Here is a 22,439-nt window from a genome sequence, read left to right as displayed (position 1 = left end):
GGCGGAACATAAGCTCTCCTGCAGGCCAACAGGTACCATGCACCACTACACACTGGGTAGCAGGCAGATCTCCCATAGGGTGGGGGAAGCAGCGCTACATATGTGTAATACCCCTTCTCTCCTCCTCAGGGAGATATGCGTGTTATGGTGCTACCTGTTAGGCTCACAAGAGGCATAGGCCTCCACGCATGAGGATCCCTGCGTTGGTGGGTTAGCCCCTCATGGGAACCTGTATACCTATTTGGTTTACCTCCAATAATCACAATCACAAGAAATATGCACAACCGGGTTTTACTATGGTCCCATAGTCTCCTGATAACACAATACAGATATCACAATACAGTAATAGTAACAGTATCCCTCACAAGACTGAGGGTGCCCTGGGCATCTAGACTCCGATGTCCACAGAACAGTCCCACCCAAATATATGTGAGGGCAGCGCTACCCTCCTGTGGAGTGTTGGTGCACGTGGTGGTATCTTCCTGGCTTACTCAAGTAAACAAGGGGATTTGTAGACAGGCTGCAAGTGTGGTCCCACGATGCAGAGCCTCCAACACAATCCCCTTCTCGCCTTACGTCCGGTAATATCGCATGGTCGATTCCGCCAGGCATGGGGAATCCTCTCGCTGTTTTTCCGTCTGCTGAATTGTCCACATACTAAAAGGGCAAGTCCCTTACTATGGGCCGGCCCTACACTACATCCACTACCGTGTAGGGGAAACTACCTGGGACCTATGGGGAATGGGTCAAGCCTAGTCCAGGGGCTTACTAGCTCCCCGGACACTACCTCTCCCTTCGCCGACTCCGTCAGGACTGACACGCCGTCTCGAGGCAGCGAATGATATACTGAACGACAAGACCTCCTCTTCTTGCAGCGCCAACCTCAAGATGGCCGCTGCTTTACACGTAGTCCATATGTATTCTCTTGAAAAAGGGTAATTTAGTTTAACCTTTTGACCAAAGCATTGTAAGTCTGCGAGCCACATCAAGACAGACCCTGTTCGCAGGTCCTCACACTACCAGATAAAATACTAAGAGATGTTAGTACAATTATCTAGTTGGATTTTAATGGTAAGATGCTCAAAAGAAAGAAAAGTGTTTCTCTTGGTAACAGTACATTTAATCTTTTCTTTATAAACCCAGGCTATGCCTCCTCTGTACCCTTATGGTCTGTTGTTGGCATAGGTTTTATGGTCTTGAGGGATGATTTCATGCAGGGCGGTGTTAAAGTCATTTAACCATTTTCGGTGATTGCAAGGATGGTTGGAAGGGGGGTTGGTAGTGTATTTTAATATTGATAATGTATGCTTTTTTTATTACAGGTTACCATTTCTTACCAATGTAGCTATCTAGATCCACATTGAGATGGCCTAGGTAGCCACAGTGACAAATAATGTCTTTTCTTTCTAAAAATACGTGTTTTATCAGGTTTTTTTAGTGGCCAAGATCACTATTAGCCACATTTGGCTAATAGGGTAATTGAATATTAGTCTGCAGGGGGGCAGTAGGTTTGTTTGAGGTGACGTAGGGGGATCAGTGATAGGGGTAGTTGCCCCTGGGTGGGTGGTTAAGCATTCTAGGGGATGCGGTAGTGGTTAACCTTGGTAACCACAGGCATCAAATGGGTTCATGTTATTTCTACCGTAGGGTTCTGTAATAATATATATTACAGAAAGCTATGATAGAAATATTATTAAAGTGATCGAGATGCAGTGATTAACACATTATTAATGGTCACATTAATTCCCTCATCGCGACTTTGTGTCAAATATTGGACCTGGTATATTATTACCTCAATCTTGTTTGATTCCATCATAAAATGTTATCAGGTGCGATATAAACTCAGTTTTAACAGAGGTGCATGTATCTGGGCTACTTGTTGGTGCAAAGTTAAGGATGCATCAACCTCCACTCAGGGGAATACAAGTTGATGCACTATTCATGTTTTTTATTTTGTAAATGAAAAACAGAGCAATAAACAAATAAGATGTTGCAACACGTTCATGCATTTGGAATAGATTTCTTGTTCTGTGCTGATTATAATCTCTTTCATTTTTTTGTTACAAGTTTGAAAACCTCAAGAAAACCCAACCGCGGTCATTCAGCAAATGGCGAACCCTACAACTCTGTACAGCAATATCACCCAAGTGTCCGTCTATAGCAGCAAGAACGTTGAGACTGTGGATTTGGCTCTTCTAATCTTGTTGGTCCTTTGCTTCTGCTTCTTCTTGTACTTCCTTACAATTATACTCTGTGTCTACTTTACCACAGCTCATATTCGAGAGAACACTCGCTATGTCCTTTTTGTCTATATGCTCATTAATGACACATTATATCTCTTCCTGAGTTTTTTTCTGTTGGTATTTAACATATACAAGATAGAACTCCTTGTGCCGTTATGCATTGTCTTAGTGATTCTACCCTTAACTTCCTTTATGGCCACCCCCTATAACCTGGCCGTTATGGCCCTTGAACGCTATGTAGCCATTTGCTACCCGCTAAGACATGCAGAGCTTTGCACCCCACAGAGATCTCATGCTGCCATTGCTATCATATGGGCCCTGGGATTCCTCCCTTGTGTTGCTGATTTCATTGCCCTGAGCTCCTCAGTTGGGACAAATTATTTCTATCTCACTGGGATTTGTGACCGGGCAACGTTTATAAAGACCCCAGTGCAAAACACCATGAGATTCATCAACCTCGTCCTCAGCTTTACCATGGTGGGCCTGATAATAATGTACACATACATCAGGATCATGCTGATTGCACGGAAGCTTAGCTCAGGCAAATCTTCTGCCTTCAAGGCTGGGAAAACAGTCATGCTCCACGCTTTCCAGCTCCTGTTATGCATGACCGCTTTCACCTCTCAATTTACGGAGATATACCTCAAAGATTATTTTGCTTTCTTGCAAATAACCAACTTCCTCCTATTCATGTGTCTGCCTCGGTTTCTCAGTCCTTTCATTTATGGGATTAGGGACGAAGTGTTTCGGAAATATATAATAAAGTGGCACTCTTTTGCAATCACTTTAGGATAGAACCACCAGAGACCTTACAGTAAACAATGATGTCGAGTATGTGACACGCTTGACTTTTAGTACACATGCTTCAATACACATGAAGAAGAAACCTGTGAGATTTTGAAAACCCTGCATAGAATACATCTATAAAAAAAATCTCTTGCTGATTGGCAAGTACGGCACGCCTGTGAGCACGTGACGTGCTTACGGGACCAGGATTAATACACAGCTTGCAAGCTGACCCACTTTTCAGTATTGCAAAAGTCCTTCAAATGAACAATATCTCCCCTAAATTCGTCCCAATATACCATCTGTCACAAACAGTACACAAGTGAGCACATGACTTATATACTGCACCGACACACTTTATTCGAGCAAATACCCAGTATGTACCTGGCAGATACCTGGAATGCGCCGCTCCTCACCTCTGACAAGCCCCGTTGCATTTGCCTTCCCAGCCTGGGTTCATGCCTGGCTGACGGGCGGCTGATCTGTTAAATGATAATGATTAGGATTTAATAGGCTGCAATGCTTCGCGTGTCTACCAGATGGCATAAATTCATGAATTGTAATGCAGTATATATATATATATACTGTGCAGTATTGCAGCCAGCGGGAATAAAATGCTTCAATCCCTGCCTGGAAAATACCTCAATGCACTCGGGCAGAAAACAGTCACAAACCTCAATACACCCGGGTATACCCGAATTCGTGGGACTAGCCGAGCTCGAATAAAGTGTGTCGCCAGTGTATGCAACCAGGGTTAATACACACGTCTATATACTTCCACCAACCGAGAAATTATGTAAACTATGAAAGTAATATATCTGACAGGGTCTCAGGTCCCTGTATATTATAGAAAAAAACTATACACATAACACAAAACAATCAGTTGTATCAAAATGTGTGTGAAAATGTAAATACTCTCTCCAGAGCATGCAACAGCTCATTACTTAAAAAGAATTGTTTAATATATATAAAAATACAATGCTTGAGATTACAGAAAAAGATCATTACAAGAACATACAGCTACAGTAAATGCAGAACAGTTTCTTAAAATAACAGGATAAAACATAAAACAGAAATCCCTCTACAGTACATTATAATATGTTAGGGTTTTCCACCAGAGAGGTCACTGACGTAAAAATATAAAAATTCACGTTTGGTTTCAAACACACCTCTGTTGAATTCTGATTTTCATAATACCTTATGTACTATTTCTCCCCATTGAAACAACATACGTCCACCCCTGTCGTAAGTCAGCTGCTCTAAAAAGACGTTTAAAACGTGCCTAGATATATAAACACACTCATACGTTCCCTTCTCTAACACTTAGACACACGTGAGTTATATCAGTAGATTCAGGCAATTATGACGGACATAACGAGACTAATTATGACCGTCTTGCATCTAAATTTGAGTGACAAATGGATATCTGTCCTTTGCACCTCTTACCCATGTAGTGTGTGCTACGGTTTAATTTGTCTTCTTGTAACGATCACTGTGACGGTGAAGGGGTAACCAGTCTATAAATCAAGGTATTATGCCCGGCTGGTTACCTCTGAGCCCTGCTTCAGGTTTTAGAGTGTCAGCACTACAACCTGTGTATTGTACCTGCAATGAATGTAATTGTATGGCAATAAAGGATTTATGTGTGTTTTACCTTTCCAGGTGTGCTAACCAGTGGAGATTCTCAGGCTATGAATTTCAGGGGGGACTTTGCGGTAAAAGTGTTGTCAGATTGTGTCTACTGTAAGTAGCAGGTGTCCAGGGTTGCTGCCTACCCCACAAATGTATCCGGGAATCCGGCCGTATTCCTGGGGACATATAGACACATCACTCGGGTCAAAGTCCTCCCTTGAAAACGGTTACGTGACTCACCGCTAGGTTTCCCTACTTCAGCACAGAGCAGAAAGGTAAATCAGGGCATAGGGCTTTGTATATCCCGGGTACAGTCAAGGTTCCCTAAGTTAGTGAGGGTCCCCCAGCTACCCCCGAATTAGTATAGAGGTTCTGAGGAGGTTTCTCCACCTACCTAATTGTCACGGTGGACCAATGCTTTTAACACCTTAATTACCGGGATCACTGATTGAGCAAAGCAGAGAGATAAAATAAATTGTGATTTATTTACAAAATGAACATACACAGCTACAGTTGTGTGAAAAAGAAAGTACACCCTCTTTTAATTGTCGGAAAGATGGCCTCACATTTGACTCTAGAATATTTTGGTATACAGAGGAGTTCATGGTCGACTCAATGAATGCAAGGTTCCCAGGTCCTGTGGCTGCAAAACAAGCCCAAATCATCACCCCTCCACCACAGTGCTTGACAGTTGGTATGAGGTGTTTGTGCTGATATGCTGTGTTTGGTTTTCGCCAAACGTGGCGCTGTGCATTATGGCCAAACATCTCCACTTTGGTCTCGTCTGTCCAAAGAACATTGTTCCAGAAGTCTTGTGGTTTGTTCAGATGCAACTTGGCAAACCTATGTCATGCTGCCATGTTCTTTTTAGAGAGAAGAGGCTTTCTCCTGGCAACCCCTCCAAAAAAAACATACTTGTTCAGTCTTTTTCTAATTGTACTGTCATGAACTTTAACATTTAACATGCTAACTGAGGCCTGTAGAGTCTGAGGTGTAACTTTTTTTTTGTGCAATTTCTCTGAGCATTGCACGGTTTGACCTTGGGGTGAATTTGCTAGCACGTCCACTCCTGGGGAGATTGGCAACTGTCTTGAATGTTTTCCACTTTTGAATAATCTTTCTCACTGTAGAATGATGGACTTTAAATTGTTTGGAAATGGCCTTATAACCCTTCCCAGATTGATGGGCAGCAACAATTGCTTCTCTAAGATCATATTCTGATGTCTTTGCTCCTTGGCATTGTGTTAACACACACCTGAATGCTCCAGACCAGCAAACTGCTAAAACTTCAGCTTTTATAGAGGTGGTCACACTTGCTGATGATCAATTAATCAAGGGCATTTGATTAGCAGCACCTGTCTGCTATTTAGCATCTTAATTCCTCTGGAAGCAGTAAGGGTGTATTAGTTTTTCACACATAGCTTCTCCATGTTGGCTTTATTTTTGTTAACTAAATCATGACACGGTGTAATATGTAAGTGTTGTTGTTCATATGAGATTGTATTTACCTAATTTTTAGACCTGCTAAGGAACAGATGATTGTTATTATGTCCTGATATGTAAATCCATAGAATTCAAAGAGGGTGTACTTTCTTTTTCACACAACTGTATGTTATACAAAATACAGGAAAAAGACATACTTACTTTGAAAACTGGGACACAAAACTAATCTTTCCTAGTTACAAAATAAACAGCAAAATAATCCAGGCAATTTCTCCTTCAAGTCACCTCTTCCTACTGGAGACTTAGCCTCTGAGAATCTTAGATGACTTACTCAGAGCTTGGAATTCTGAGAATTTGGAAATCTTGGAAACACACAAATCTCAGTAGGGTAAAGCTTTTTAAAACCTCTCAAATCCTATCTTTACAGTCTGCAGCAAATCACTGTGTGTGAACCAATCATCCCACCTATAGCCAGGTTTTGTCCATACATCATGGAGACTGGCAGAGGCTTCAGTATAGCAACTGAGCATGTGCGAACTTTGCATTTCAGCCGCTTAGCATACCTAGCCAAGCCTACTTCCCTGGAGACGTAATGTCTCCCTGTCTCCTGACACCTGTCAGGACAAACTGTTCACCTCTCCCCCTCCCACTCAACACCTTAGAAAGTCAGTGTGGCCTGTTCCCAGACACAGGGGGACCAAATCAGCAAGGGGGCTCAGAAGTCTGAATTATGCATTGCTTACTCCCTGAGGTTTCCTGTCACGCATTTCAAAGCCCAGTATTACACACCCTAAGTGTCACCTCCTGTTCTGGACTGAATGAAGGAGAATCCCCTTCTGTCTATAATGTTAATTTCCTTACTCTTATAACTTTCAAACACCAAAATTACAGGGGACATTCATTTAATACTTGGGGTGAACGTTAATGCGCAAAAATATAACCCCTTTATGTGTTCGTACCTCAGTAATGCCCACACCAAATTTCATCTTTCTTGGATGATCCTAACTACAGTTAGCTATCTGCTTTGATGTGGTTGGTGACATGTCTAAATCTTTTCCCCTTATTCAGAAAACAGTGTTACCATAACTCATACATTTAAAACATGCTGTTTCAATAACCTATACTTTTACACTTCTTTATTAAAATGTTCTAAGTCTTTTGGTGTGAGTGAGAGAGTAAGAACCTAATCTGGTTTATCCCCACCAGCCATATCCCTTACACTCTGCAAATTTAAACTTTTTATTTTAATAAAACAAACCTCAGTCTTATACCTGACTGGAGTGCCCCTAACCTCTTATCCCAGGGTTTGGGAAACTTAGGTATGACTTGGGCATCATCTCTTTATACCAGGGATCCCTGTGCCTCATTTGATCTTTTCCTGGTTTATGCTGAAGCAGGATGTCCTAGTGGTGAGTCGCAAGAACGTTTTCAGGATGGGGTCTGACCAGAGCACTGGGCATCTATGTATCAGAGAATCTCACTTGATTCCCAGATACATTTCTCGGGTAACTCATAACTTGAGAGCCCCAATGCATAGCCACAATCTGTAAAGACTTTCTCCTGCAAACCCACCGTGAAACTTACCTCCTGAAAATCTCCTGGTCCCAGCACCTCTGGAAAAGGGTAAAACACAAAAAAATGTCAATTGCCGCATGTTTTGCACACAGTCACAGTAATGCATACACAATGCCTGGGCCCAAGAGCTGACACTCTAGAACCCCAAAACATGGATCAGGGGTAACCAAGTGGGCTTAACCTTTATTATTGAGCCTAGTTACCCCCTCACCGTCACACTAATAAGTAGCGAGAAGTTGTATGAAACCTAAGTCCACGTTTCAGTAAAGGAAAGAGATACAGCCCTGGGAGTGTGCCTATGCGTTTTTTGTTCCTAAAGAAAATTAGGTTTAATTAAGGGAAGGAGCTACAGCTTTGGGATTGCAGCTAAGCATCTTTTCATGTCACTGTGGGACATAAAAGAAAAAATGGGAAATATTTTTTATGTTTCAAAAAAAGTTTAATAGGCAATGTGACTATAAGGTTTTTCCAGTCTAACTCAGGTTTACAGTGTATGAAGGATATGGCTAGTGGGGATATAAGTATACAGCCCCATTCTACCCCTCATAGCCCAAAAGACTTAGACAAAGTATAAAGTGTAAAAGTATATTTTTATTAAACTGAGATGTTTATAAATACATTATACTTAAAAGCTGGGACTTTCAAAGACGGTATTCTGAGGGGGGCTAGTGGGCTACCAATTTGTTGTGCCACTAAGTCTGCCCTAGGTCCGTACTTCAAAGTCACAGATGCTGCCAGAGGTTTTGAAGCCATTTGGGCCGGATGTCAGCCATCGCGGCTAGCATTTGCCTTCCCAGACTTGGAGGAACCTAACCCAGCGGGTGGCTTCTGAATAACAAGTGGCTAGTGTGACAAACTCATGCATGCCCTCGTTGCATTCAGAAGAGCCGCTTGCCTGGCTTTGGAAGATTGGCAGCCCTCTGATTTGCTGGTATTAAAGTTCCTAGGCTCGGATTGGTTGTAGTATTTCATGAATGAATCTGAAATACTATAAGAAACCCAGCAACCACTCCGTTCCTCAGAGTCTAAGCGCCAAAAAAACAGCAGATAAATTCAAAGATGCTCTGTGCGAAATGTCAGTGAGCCGGCTTCGGAAATTTCAAGGCGAGTTTTTTTCTAAGTCCCACTTTACGGGGCCAAGTTCGCAGAATACTTCGTAGCTGTGTCGGCTGGAACTGCATGCCGAAAAGAGTACCGGGACGTTTGATACTCGCTCCTGGTCAAGGGATTTCAGTACCTTCAGAGTGGAAAGAGCGGTGTCGCCAGGCACTGCATGCCGAGTTCAGTTCCAGGACTTTTCGGGCTTAGTCCCGGGCATCTGAAAGACTTTGTAAAGACTTTGTTCTCTGTGCTATTTCAACTTGGAAATGTTAGTTTTGTAGCCTAGACCCCCAGTAAATATGTTTTCTTCTGCATATTGTAATCCATTGTGTGTGTACGTCTGTTTCTAAGGAATACATCGCAATTTGTTTTACTTCTTGGTTTTGCTCAGTGATATGATCCCCGTATAAAGGTGTAATTGCCTGATCTCCCGTGACAATCACAGATATGTAACTCTTATTATGCACAGTAGATGACGTTACAGGATATTCTCATTTTTAATAAAATCCTCAAAGTAAACAATGACCTGTGTGTCACCCCCTTTCTCTGATGCACAAGGGATGTTTCAGTAATGTTTGTTTCCTTTGAAGCTGACAGCCCAGGGGTCTGGCGATCGTTTATTGCCTTCAAAACTATGCATATGTCCCTTTTAGTGATAGCCCCCCAGTTGCAGGGTCAATGCAACAACACTTGGGTTTTCTGAATTGGCTGGTTTATTTAACCTCAAGACAGCAAGTTGTTTTCCTCCATCATTTCAGTGTGTCTCACTGGGTCACACAACCAGGCATGTGTGAGCAGCTTGGGTTTTTAAAGGCCCTTAACGAGGCAGCTGGGACCTGACCAATTAAAAAAACCTTTTCCCAGCTGAATTTTAACCTGGTCACTGCTGCACTGCAGACCTACACATAGGTCTGCCAGGCAGAGGGCTGGTGTATTGTATTCACCCTGTTACATTCCTCCCCTGTTAGTGTGTGGCTGGGGCCATGCAAGGCTAAAGCCCAATTATCCAGCCCTTCTCTAGTGACGAAATTGGCGATTGCATTTTCCTTTCCAGGCCTGTGCTAAATTCTAAATGAGAAGGGTTGGAGGGCCATATACCACTGGAGTCGGTATATTTTGTTTAAGGTGCATTTTTTTCCCTTAACAATATCACACTATGCTGTTTCATTTATCTCTTTCCATGTGCTGAGAAACAGCTGATCACAGTTTTCTACATCCTTGGAACATTTTTTCTGGACTATTTCAGCATCCTGTCACTTGTATCACGGTTGTATTTATGCACATGAAATCACATGTTAATCATTATAAATTTTATTACAATTATTTTATGTAGTTGTAAGGGCGCCCCTATCAACTGTTTTTGTCTGTTTGCAATATCAATCACTTTGGGTAGTCAGTGATCTTCAGTTGGCAGCCCCATTATATTTTTTATCACTATATATATTAAGAGTGTTAACTATTGATATATATTAATTATATCTAGAATAGCGCTACACAGTTTGCACTTTTTTCCAAAATATTGTACCCTGTTTCTTCCAATCAGCTAATAGGGATAAGTAGACTTTTTTTTCTAAGTTTCTTTCTTGTTGCCTGGCAACCTCACACTGGTGACGTCATACGCAGCCGTGCGTGGAAGGAATAATGGATGAAAAGGACCGCCCCACGCCTGGAATAGATCAGCGTCAGCAGAATGGCAATTGGGAGGAGGGAAGGAGACAGGACAATGCGGTGAATGGAACGGGATGACGTCACACACATCGCGAGATCAGAACGGCTGAAGGCATTTCCCGATGACGTCAGGATATCACGGGACATGGAGAAGGAAGTAACTGGACGAATGGACATCAATCAGGGACAATTAAGGACACCTTTGGTGGGGTCTATATATGGGACTTTTTATGTGTTATTTATTCATTATGCCACTTGCTTTTGAGAAAGGCCCTTGAGGCCGAAACGTCAACCACTGGCTTTCATTAAAAATCCCTTTTCTAGAAGAAATCCGTAGTGCCTAGGATCTTCCTTTCATACATTTATTTATATAGCGCCATTAATGTACATAGTTACATAGTTACATAGTAGATGAGGTTGAAAAAAGACGTAGGTCCATCAAGTTCAACCTATGCTAAATTTAGACAACAGATACTTTATCCTATATCTATACTTACTTATTGATCCACAGGCAGGCAAACAAAAAACCCCATTAAGGTGAAAAATTAATTCCTTCCTGACTCCAAGAATTGGCAATCGGATTAATCCCTGGATCAACATCCTTCCCATGTATACTTATTTGGTATATCCCTGTATACCTATCCCATCTAAAAAGATGTCCAACCTTTTATTGAACAAATCTATTGTATCTGCCATCACAGTCTCCATGGGTAATGAATTCCATATTTTAACTGCCCTTACTGTAAAGAACCCTTTCCTTTGTTGCTGGTGAAATTTCCTTTCCTCCAACCTTAAGGGATGGCCCCGAGTCCTTTGTACTGCCTGTGGGATGAATAGTTCTTTTGAAAGCTCTTTATATTGTCCCTGAATATATTTGTATATAGTTATCATATCCCCTCTTAGACGCCTCTTTTCTAATGTAAATAAATCTAATTTAGCTAGCCTCTCCTCATAAGTTAGAATGTCCATCCCCTTTATTAATTTGGTGGCTCTTCTCTGCACTCTCTCTAGTTCCATAATGTCATTCTAAGGAGTGGTGCCCAAAATTGTACTCCATATTCAAGGTGTGGTCTTACTAATGCTTTGTAAAGGGGCATAATTATGCTTACTTCCCTTCCATCGATTGCCCGTTTAATGCAAGATAAGATCTTGTTTGCCTTTGCAGCTACTGCCTGACATTGGGCATTATTGCTAAGCCTGCTGTCTACAAGCACTCCTAAATTCTTCTCCATCAAGGATTCCCCAAATGTATCTCCATTTAATTTGTAAGTCACCTGTTTATTCTTGCATGTGATAAAAACCTATTCTCTGATACCACTAAGAACCTGTTGAAAGACTCAAGAGAGTATATACTGCCGTTAAGGTTATTATATCTGAGCAGTCATGTATAACACATTGTCAAATGCTACGTATACTCCGTAAGGAAACACCTGCTGGTAAAAACACGGTGTGTCATCTGGGAGATCTGGTAATGCTGTGACCAGAGAAAACTCACTACATACTGTATGTAACCCTTCGCCTGCAGGAGGGATAGGCAAAGTATTGCAGAACAGGGTGATGCCAGTCTGTCTGGCAGCCAAAGGGTAAATGATGTTGAATACAATAGGGAGTTAGGAGGAGATAAATACCTTAGGATGACCTGAAAATTACACAACTGCAGCGTTTCTATCAGAATCTCCCCTACATCCGCAGAACTGCTCATATCTACCTCTATGTTGGGACTGCAATGCTAACGGAACCGGTATACTGTGAGTATAACTTTTATTTCAATGTATTTATTACAAAATAATGCAATAATGCAATTTAAATGACAAATAAATTAAATTCCATAGCTAAATTAATATTATTAATAATTTGGTACTTTCTTTAGTTGGAGGAAAATCAAATTCCAGTATAATTTAATTTTGGTGGTTATTACATATTTTAATTTACATTTTATTACTAGTGTATTATAGCAGGGGGTCTCGGGAGCAGAACCTTGTTGATTTGAGGTCCCCTGCTTCCCGAGATACAGGCCTCGTTATGGGGTGCCAGTATCGCCTATGCATTTAAATGTCTCGCGTCACGTGATCGGGACATTTCAATGCATAGGAGATACCGGCACCCCATAACAGGGCCTGTATCTTACGAAGTAGGGGGTCCCCGGACCTGAAATCAATGCGGTTCAGCTCCGGAGATCCCCTGCTACATTACTGTAATGTTTAAAATTAAATAAAGCCCCCGCGATTGCCTGTGAGAGGCGCGCAGTTAGAGTGACTGATTCAGTCTATCTCTTACTGCGCATCTATGACAGACAGGCAGACCCAGTAGGATTAACACAGCAGAGACCCCTGCTGTGTTAATCCGATGGGCCATTATTGTCTACCTCGGCAAAACTTGTGCGGATCATGGTCAAATCTCGAAATCCACTTTGAGATTTGTTCGAATAACGTCCGCTGCATCTGTATTTTAATCCAAAAGTTAATCTTTTGCCAATTTGTAATTCATAGAAGTTAGTTTAGCCAATTATGTGTGTTCAATAATACAGTATATAGGATTCTCTTTCTTGGTACCCAATAACTGGGCAAGACTGGTGACCAAATAAAAAAAAAAGACACAACTTCAATTTCTTTATGCTTATACCTATATGTGTACAGCTCTCACAATGTTTAAATAAATACTGTAGTATTTAAAAAAGCAGTGCCATATTAAGCAAAAATTCCATTTGATTTAAATTTAATTCCCTTTGAAAAGTTTCAGGACAGATTTTGCACAAGACAGGGTCTCCTGTCTGCAAAACAGTAGTAGAACTACTTTAAGGAAAATCATGCCATTGAAACCAATGGGATAGTCTTCTTTGATAAATCTGTTAAGGTGTTTTTGTTCCCGTTTTACTGCCTTTGATGCAGAAATTTATTTATTTTTAGAAAAGTTTGGACCAGTTTAAGACCTTTGAGTTGGGACCAGCAAAATAACTTTTGTCATATGGCAAGAGATTTCTAGAGAGAGTATAACACCAAATGTGGAGAGAGATGAAATACCTTGCGGGTACTAAAAAAAAAAAAGTTAAACAATAATGTTGGGAAGAGAGAAAATGAAATCAGACTAGAGGAATTTTCTTACTTGGTTTGGTCCCTGGGACATCCATGTGGCAAAGGAGGAATATTACATAACCGGGAGAACTCCAGATTATTAAAAGGAGGGTTAGAGAAGGAGCAGAGAGGGGTCACATGTACATCTTATTCTAGACACAAGCACACTTGTAGCATGTGAGAAGATCCATGTAGCATAAACTCGTCCCCTTTTTAAAACACACACAGTCCTATTTTCTTCAACTTTATTGAGTGGGATTAACAGAAATATAAATGTACTTGCATGTAGATTGTGGTAGGAAATGTCTCTTGTGAGGAGAAGTATCCTATGTGAGAGGAAGTGGCTTTTTTTGTGAGGGGAAGGTAAAAAGGAATCCCTTTCTAAGGGAGCAGTGGGAGATGTGTGTACTCACTGTGTCTGCTGTTGATAAGAGAAAGCACACTATCCTTTCGAGACAGGAACAAGCCAAAACGGCATACTAATTAACAGAGAAGGGCAGGGGGAGAGGGCTAAAGCAACTCAAACTACGAACATTGGGAGGTTGCCAGGGCAACTGACTAGTGACTTGTAGAAAAGGTAATATTATAACAACAGTGTTGCCATTACACAGCAGCCAGGGCCATCTTAACAACATTACGGGCACCCGGGCAAAGCAGTGCATAGGGCCCTAGTGGGGCTGTAGAGAAGGAGCTGTAGAAAGAGAACCGGGATGTCGGAGTCTGACCCAAAGAACATCCAGGATCTGACCTTGGTTGTTCAGAATTTGCTTCAACAAATGCAGGACAATGTAGGCACTGTCGCTCCCAGCCTCCCACGCGCTCACTAGCAGCAGGCACCGGAAGTGCTGCACTGCTAGGCTGTGAGTGGTTGTGACGCGAGCCGGGGTGCCGGGGCGGGGGGAGAGCGAGCCGGGGTGCCGGGGTGGGGGGAGAGCGAGCCGGGGTGCCAGACACCGCGGCGGGGGGAGAGCGAGCCCTCCTAGCTAGACTTAGAATGGGGATTTTTAGCATCGGTGGGCACGCATGGGCCGGCCGCGTGGGCTGGGTGACCAGATTTCCAAAAGTTAAAACGGGGACACAATAAAAATGTATTTCGAAAACAAATTACATCGCGTAAAAATAAATATCATAATGGTTTTTGTCCTAGCGTCGCCATTTATATCGTTTAATTAATTTCTCTCTCCCCCCTCCACATCTTGCCCCTCCTATTACTATGCAGTAAACCCAGGTGTGTGTGTGTGTGTGTGTGTGTGTGTGTGTGTGTGTGTGTGTGTGTGTGTGTGTGTGTGTGTGTGTGTGTGTGTGTATATCTCTCTCTCCCCCCAGGTGTGTGTGAGTGTGTGTGTGTGTGTGTGTGTGTGTGTGTGTGTGTGTGTGTGTATCTCTCTCTCCTCCCAGGTGTGTGTGAGTGTGTGTGTGTATGTCTCTCCCTTTCCCCCCCTCAGGTCTGGGTGTGTGTGTATCTCTCTCCCCCCAGGTCTGTGTGTGTGTGTGTATCTCACTCTTCCCCCAGGTCGGTGTGTGTGTGTGTGTGTGTGTGTGTGTGTCTGTATCTCTCTCTCCACCCAGGTCTGTGTGTGTATATCTCTCTCTCCCCCCAGGTCTGTGTGTGTATATTTCTGTCTCCCCCCAGGTCTGTGTGTGTGTGTGTGTGAGTGTATCTGTCTCTCTCCCCCCAGGTCTGTGTGTGTGTGTGTGTGTACTGTATGTGTGTATCTCTCCCCCCAGGTCTGTGTGTGTGTGTATGTGTGTATCTCTCTCTCTCCCCCCAGGTCTGTGTGTGTGTGTGTATCTCTCCCCCCAGGTCTGTGTGTGTGTGTGTGTGTGTGTATCTCTCCCCCCAGAGAGAGGTATGTGTGTGTGTGTGTGTGTGTGTGTGTGTATCTCTCTCCCCCCAGGTCTGTGTGTGTTTGTGGCTCTCTCCCCCCAGGTCTGTGTGTGTGTGTGTGTGTGTGTGTGTGTGTGTGTGTGTGTGTGTGTGTGTGTGTGTTTATCTCTCTCTCTCTCCCCAGGTGTGTGTGTGTGTGTGTGTGTGTGTGTGTGTGTGTGTGTGTGTGTGTGTGTGTGTGTGTGTGTGTGTGTGTGTGTGTGTGTGTGTGTGTGTGTGTGTGTGTGTGTGTGTGTGTGTGTGTGTGTGTGTGTGTCTCTCTCTCTCCACCCAGGTCTGTGTGTGTATATCTTTCTCCCCCCAGGTCTGTGTGTGTATATTTCTCTCTCCCCCCAGGTCTGTGTGTGTGTGTGTGTATCTCTCTCCCCCCAGGTCTGTGTGTGTGTGTGTGTGTGTGTGTATCTCTCCCCCCAGGTCTGTGTGTGTGTGTGTGTGTATATCTCTCTCCCCCCAGGTCTATGTGTGTTTGTGGCTCTCCCCCCCAGGTCTGTGTGTGTGTGTGTGTATCTCTCTCCCCCCAGGTCTGTGTGTGTGTGTGTGTGTGTGTATCTCTCTCCCTAGGGGGGGGGGGTGTTTGTGTGTGTGTGTGTGTGTGTGTGTGTGTGTGTGTATCTCTCTCTCCCCAGGTCTGTGTGTGTGTGTGTCTGTATCTCTCTCTCCCCAGGTCTGTGTGTGTATATCTCTCTCTCCCCCCAGGTCTGTGTGTGCGTGTGTGTATCTCTCTCTCCCCCCAGGTCTGTGTGTGTGCGTGTGTGTGTGTGTGTGTGTGTGTGTGTGTATGTGTGTATCTCTCCCACCAGGTGTGTGTGTGTGTGTGTGTATGTGTGAGTGTGTGTGTGTGTGTATCTCTCTCTCCCCCCAGGTCTGTGTGTGTGTGTATATCTCCCCCCAGGTCTGTGTGTGTGTGTGTATCTCCCCCCAGGTCTGTGTGTGTGTGTATCTCCCCCCAGGTCTGTGTGTGTATCTCTCTCTCCCCCCTGATCTGTGTGTGTGTGTATATCTCTCTCTCCCCCCAGGTCTGTGTGTGTATATTTCTCTCTCCCCCCAGGTCTGTGTGTGTGTGTGTGTGTGTGTATCTCCCCCCAGGTCTGTGTGTGTGTGTATCTCTCTCTCCCCCCAGGTAGGTAGAGGGGGGAGGGGGGGTGGTGTGTGTGTGTGTGTGTGTGTGTGTGTGTGTGTGTGTGTGTGTGTGTGTGTGTGTGTGTGTGTGTGTGTGTGTGTGTGTGTGTGTGTGTGTGTGTGTGTGTGTGTGTGTGTGTGTGTGTGTGTGTGTGTGTGTGTGTGTGTGTGTGTGTGTACACACACCTCTCCCCCCAGGTCTGTGTGTGTGTATCTCTCTCAACTCTGTCTCTCCAGACCCTACCTGTCAAAGGAGCAGGGGGGAGTCCATCTTTGGCCCTGGTAGCAGAGGAAGTACTCACTGCTTCAGGTGCTTAATGACAGGCTCCTCTGCTGCTAACCCCGCCCCCACCCTTCTCTGTCAGGCCAAGCATCTCTCTGCTCTGCTGCTAGCCCCCGCCCCCAACCTTCAGGGACACATGTAACTTTCACTGGGGAGAGCTGGCAGCCTGAGAGCAAACAGTACACAGAAAATATGCAATCCTGTTCCAGGACACATCTCACCGTATCCTAGGGCAGGGGTCTGCAACCTTTCAAGGAAGAAGAGACATGTTATATGAAATGTAATTGTCCAACATATTCAGAGATAGCGCAACACATGTGTAGCCCTGTTTCCCCCACACGTATCTCACACAGGGTCTATCTGGGGAAACGTTACTCGTGCTGTCTATACCTGCTGGCTCACAGGGGTCCGGGCCTCTGCCACAGAGAGCCTGGGGTGAATTACTTTTAACATATGGTGCAGCGCCTCCACCTGTAAGGGATCCCAGCAAAACGAGAGCAGCCCCTCACAGGACACATTCACAATGAACACACACACAGTGGTAAAATAACAGTTCCTTTACTATATGAAAGATGTCATCTCTTATAATATTGCAGTATACTTATGCTCACCTCCCACACAGAGCTAACTCCCACACAGTATATGCCACTTATGCTCACCTCCCACACAGAGCTACCTCCCACACAGTATATGCCACACACGCTCACCTCCCACACAGAGCTACCTCCCACACAGTATATGCCACTCAGGCTCACCTCCCACACAGAGCTAACTCCCACACAGTATATGCCACTCAGGCTCACCTCCCACACAGAGCTACCTCCCACACAGTATATGCCACTCAGACTCACCTCCCACACAGAGCTACCTCCCACACAGTATATGCCACTCAGGCTCACCTCCCACACAGAGCTACCTCCCACACAGTATATGCCACACACGCTCACCTCCCACACAGAGCTACATCCCACACAGTATATGCCACACACGCTCACCTCCCACACAGAGCTACCTCCCACACAGTATATGCCACTCAGGCTCACCTCCCACACAGAGCTAACTCCCACACAGTATATGCCACTCAGGCTCACCTCCCACACAGAGCTACCTCCCACACAGTATATGCCACTCAGACTCACCTCCCACACAGTATATGCCACACAGGCTCACCTCCCACACAGAGCTACTTCCCACACAGTATATGCCACTCAGACTCACCTCCCACACAGAGCTACCTCCCACACAGTATATGCCACTCAGGCTCACCTCCCACACAGAGCTACCTCCCACACAGTATATGCCACTCAGGCTCACCTCCCACACAGAACTACCCCCCACACAGTATATGCCACTCAGGCTCACCTCCCACACAGAGCTACCTCCCACCCCATATATGCCACTCAGGCTCACCTCCCACACAGAGCTACCTCCCACACAGTATATGCCACTCAGGATCACCTCCCACACAGAGCTACCTCCCACACAGTATATGCCACTCAGACTCACCTCCCACACAGAGCTACCTCCCACACAGTATATGCCACTCAGGCTCACCTCCCACACAGAGCTACCTCCCACACAGTATATGCCACTCAGGCTCACCTCCCACACAGCTACTTCCCACACAGTATATGCCACTCAGACTCACCTCCCACATAGTATATGCTACTTAGGCTCACCTCCCACACAGAGCTACCTCCCACACAGTATATGCCACTAAGGCTCACCTCCAACACAGAACTACCCCCCACACAGTATATGCCACTCAGGCTCACCTCCCACACAGAGCTACCTCCCACCCCATATATGCCACTCAGGCTCACCTCCCACACAGAGCTACCTCCCACACAGTATATGCCACTCAGGATCACCTCCCACACAGAGCTACCTCCCACACAGTATATGCCACTCAGACTCACCTCCCACACAGAGCTACCTCCCACACAGTATATGCCACTCAGAGCTACCTCCCACACAGTATATGCCACTCAGGCTCACCTCCCACACAGAGCTACCTCCCACACAGTATATGCCACTCAGGCTCACCTCCCACACAGAGCTACCTCCCACACAGTATATGCCACTCAGGCTCACCTCCCACACAGCTACTTCCCACACAGTATATGCCACTCAGACTCACCTCCCACATAGTATATGCTACTTAGGCTCACCTCCCACACAGAGCTACCTCCCACACAGTATATGCCACTCAGGCTCACCTCCCACACAGTATATGCCACTCAGGCTCACCTCCCACACAGAACTACTCCCCACACAGTATATGCCACTCAGGCTCACCTCCCACACAGAGCTACCTCCCACCCCATATATGCCACTCAGGCTCACCTCCCACACAGAGCTACCTCCCACACAGTATATGCCACTCAGGATCACCTCCCACACAGAGCTACCTCCCACACAGTATATGCCATTCAGACTCACCTCCCACACAGAGCTACCTCCCACACAGTATATGCCACTCAGAGCTACCTCCCACACAGTATATGCCACTCAGGCTCACCTCCCACACAGAGCTACCTCCCACACAGTATATGCCACTCAGGCTCACCTCCCACACAGAGCTACCTCCCACACAGTATATGCCACTCAGGCTCACCTCCCACACAGCTACTTCCCACACAGTATATGCCACTCAGACTCACCTCCCACATAGTATATGCTACTTAGGCTCACCTCCCACACAGAGCTACCTCCCACACAGTATATGCCACTCAGGCTCACCTCCCACACAGTATATGCCACTCAGGCTCACCTCCCACACAGTATATGCCACTCAGGCTCACCTCCCACACAGAGCTACCTCCCACACAGTATATGCCACTCAGGCTCACCTCCCACACAGAGCTACCTCCCACACAGTATATGCCACTCAGGCTCACCTCCCACACAGAGCTACCTCCTACACAGTATATGCCACTCAGGCTCACCTCCCACACAGAGCTACCTCCCACACAGTATATGCCACTCAGGCTCACCTCCCACACAGAGCTACCTCCCACACAGTATATGCCACTCAGGCTCACCTCCCACATAGAGCTACCTCCCACACAGTATATGCCACTCAGGCTCACCTCCCACATAGAGCTACCTCCCACACAGTATATGCCACTCAGGCTCACCTCCCACACAGTATATGCCACTCAGGCTCACCTCCCACACAGAGCTACCTCCCACACAGTATATGCCACTCAGGCTCACCTCCCACACAGAGCTACCTCCCACACAATATATGCCACTCAGACTCACCTCCCACACAGAGCTACCTCCCACACAGTATATGCCACTCAGGCTCAACTCCCACACAGAGCTACCTCCCACACAGTATATGCCACACAGAGCTACCTCCCACACAGTATATGCCACACAGGCTCACCTCCCACACAGAGCTACCTCCCACGCCATATATGCCACTCAGGCTCACCTCCCACACAGAGCTACCTCCCACACAGTATATGCCACTCAGGCTCACCTCCCACACAGAGCTACCTCCCACACAGTATATGCCACACAGGCTCACCTCCCACACAGAGCTACCTCCCACGCCATATATGCCACTCAGGCTCACCTCCCACACAGAGCTACCTCCCACACAGTATATGCCACTCAGGCTCACCTCCCACACAGAGCTACCTCCAACACAGTATATGCCACTCAGACTCACCTCCCACACAGTATATGCCACTCAGGCTCACCTCCCACACAGAGCTACCTCCCACACAGTATATGCCACTCAGACTCACCTCCCACACAGTATATGCCACTCAGACTCACCTCCCACACAGAGCTACTTCCCACACAGTATATGCCACTCAGAGCTACCTCCCACACAGTATATGCCACACAGGCTCACCTCCCACACAGTATATGCCACACAGGCTCACCTCCCACACAGTATATGCCACTCAGGCTCACCTCCCACACAGTATCACCTCCCGCACAATATCCCCCACACCGTGTGTCCTCCCGCCCCACACCGTGTCCAGTATAAAGCTTAGTCCTTAGTCACTTCACCCCACAGTGTCCCGAATAACCCATTTAGGACAGGCGTGATCATGGCCTGTGTGTATACTGGTTTGTTGGTGCACTTGTTGTCTTTTACCTGCCGAGCACGGCAGCACTCGGACTGAATTAGCTTCGCAAAGGATCCGCCGACCCTCTCTCTTGCTCCGACCTCGCTGGAGTGGTCCCACTCCGGAATCTCCCTCTTGTGAGGCCTGGTTCCAGACCTCTCCGCAAGGATTCCAGCCTCTGCTGTGTCCCCAACTATATACAATACACCTGACTACACCTAGCTAAACCTAGCTACACATGGGATCCCTGCAGCAGCCACAACCTAACACAATGACTGGGACCTATCTGGGGCCTAGGGGTGGTTCTCTGGCTTATTGCAGGAGGCCACATGCTCCCTGCACATACACACCCTCCCCTGTCTGTGTCCAAGCTTCTACTGACTCGCATAGTGTTGTGTACAACAATGTAACTCTCTTCTCAGGGGAAGCTGTAAGCCCTATTGGCTGCTGTGGCATCACATGTACTCCAGCCCCTGGGGCTGCTGGGAGTTGTAGTTCCCCATGGCCCTCTTTTGTATTGGGGCCGCGTGCACTATGTCTAATGGCCGCCGCCGCTGCTAACTGCACTTGCGCAAACTCCAAGAGCCCCTGTACTAACTGTAATGGCCGCCGCGACTCCAACAACCTCCTGCGCATGTGCGAACCTCGCGCCAACCGCAACATGGCCGCCGGATCGCCTCCGCGCATGCGCGGACACATTAAACAAGGCGGCGTGCTGCCGCAGCCATCACCGGGAGCCCCTGGCGACGCGCTCGCCCGCACAGCGCCCCCGCAAAAATGGAGATAAGGAAGAGGGGAACCGGGAGTCAGGGGAACCGGAGGGACCCTGGCTACATATGCATGAATATTACACCCCCACAAAACACATACATATACTGTACACACACTAATAGGTACATACTGTATAAGCATTAACATATGACAAACTTACTTTCATCAGAATTAGGGAAAGGAAAAAATATGTGGGGGAATAAAATACATCTCACAATAATAAGTCCGTTTATTTAATTTTTTTCATTGTTTTTCTGTGCAAAACAGTTTGTCATTTACAGATACACAATACATACATACACATACACTACCCCCCAAATACACACGCACATACTACCCTCCAAATACACATACATTACAACCACAAATACAGGTACCTTACCCCCACAAATACACAATCTAACCTCCCCAAATACACACACACACATACACTATCCACCCAAAATATACACACACACTAACCCCCTCCCCCCCCCCCCCCACACACTAACCTCCCCCCCCCCCCCCCCCCCCAAGATACAATTTTGACCAATGTTGGTGCATTAATAAGTCTGGCATTAATGATTTAAATCATTGCTCTTTTTTAAGAGTGTATTATATTGGGGTCAGCAAGAGAATATGTTAACCTTTTTGGGGAGCATGCACCTGTCTTGCTTCCTTGAAAATGTTTTGTTTCTGTCACTGATACTATAGGACAGCTCCCCTTACCAAACCTTTAATGAGGTATCATTTTTTTCTTCAATCTAAGAACCATCCGCATACAGTACC

General features: G+C 45.7%; 1 protein-coding gene across 1 annotated transcript; it reads left to right on the top strand.

Moving 5' to 3' along the window:
• The first annotated feature begins 2,094 nt into the window (after positions 1-2,094).
• LOC142491188 (odorant receptor 131-2-like) lies at positions 2,095-3,351 on the top strand. The gene has a single exon (XM_075593461.1). It carries the CDS (start codon positions 2,109-2,111, stop codon positions 3,036-3,038), a length of 930 nt encoding a protein of 309 aa, XP_075449576.1. The 5' UTR covers positions 2,095-2,108; the 3' UTR covers positions 3,039-3,351.
• Positions 3,352-22,439: the final 19,088 nt, after the last annotated feature.

This window comes from Ascaphus truei, chromosome 3 (genome assembly GCF_040206685.1).
Source record: "Ascaphus truei isolate aAscTru1 chromosome 3, aAscTru1.hap1, whole genome shotgun sequence".
Classification (NCBI taxonomy): domain Eukaryota; kingdom Metazoa; phylum Chordata; class Amphibia; order Anura; family Ascaphidae; genus Ascaphus; species Ascaphus truei.
Note: the sequence above shows the minus strand (reverse complement) of the source record. Positions and strands in the feature narration are given on the sequence as shown.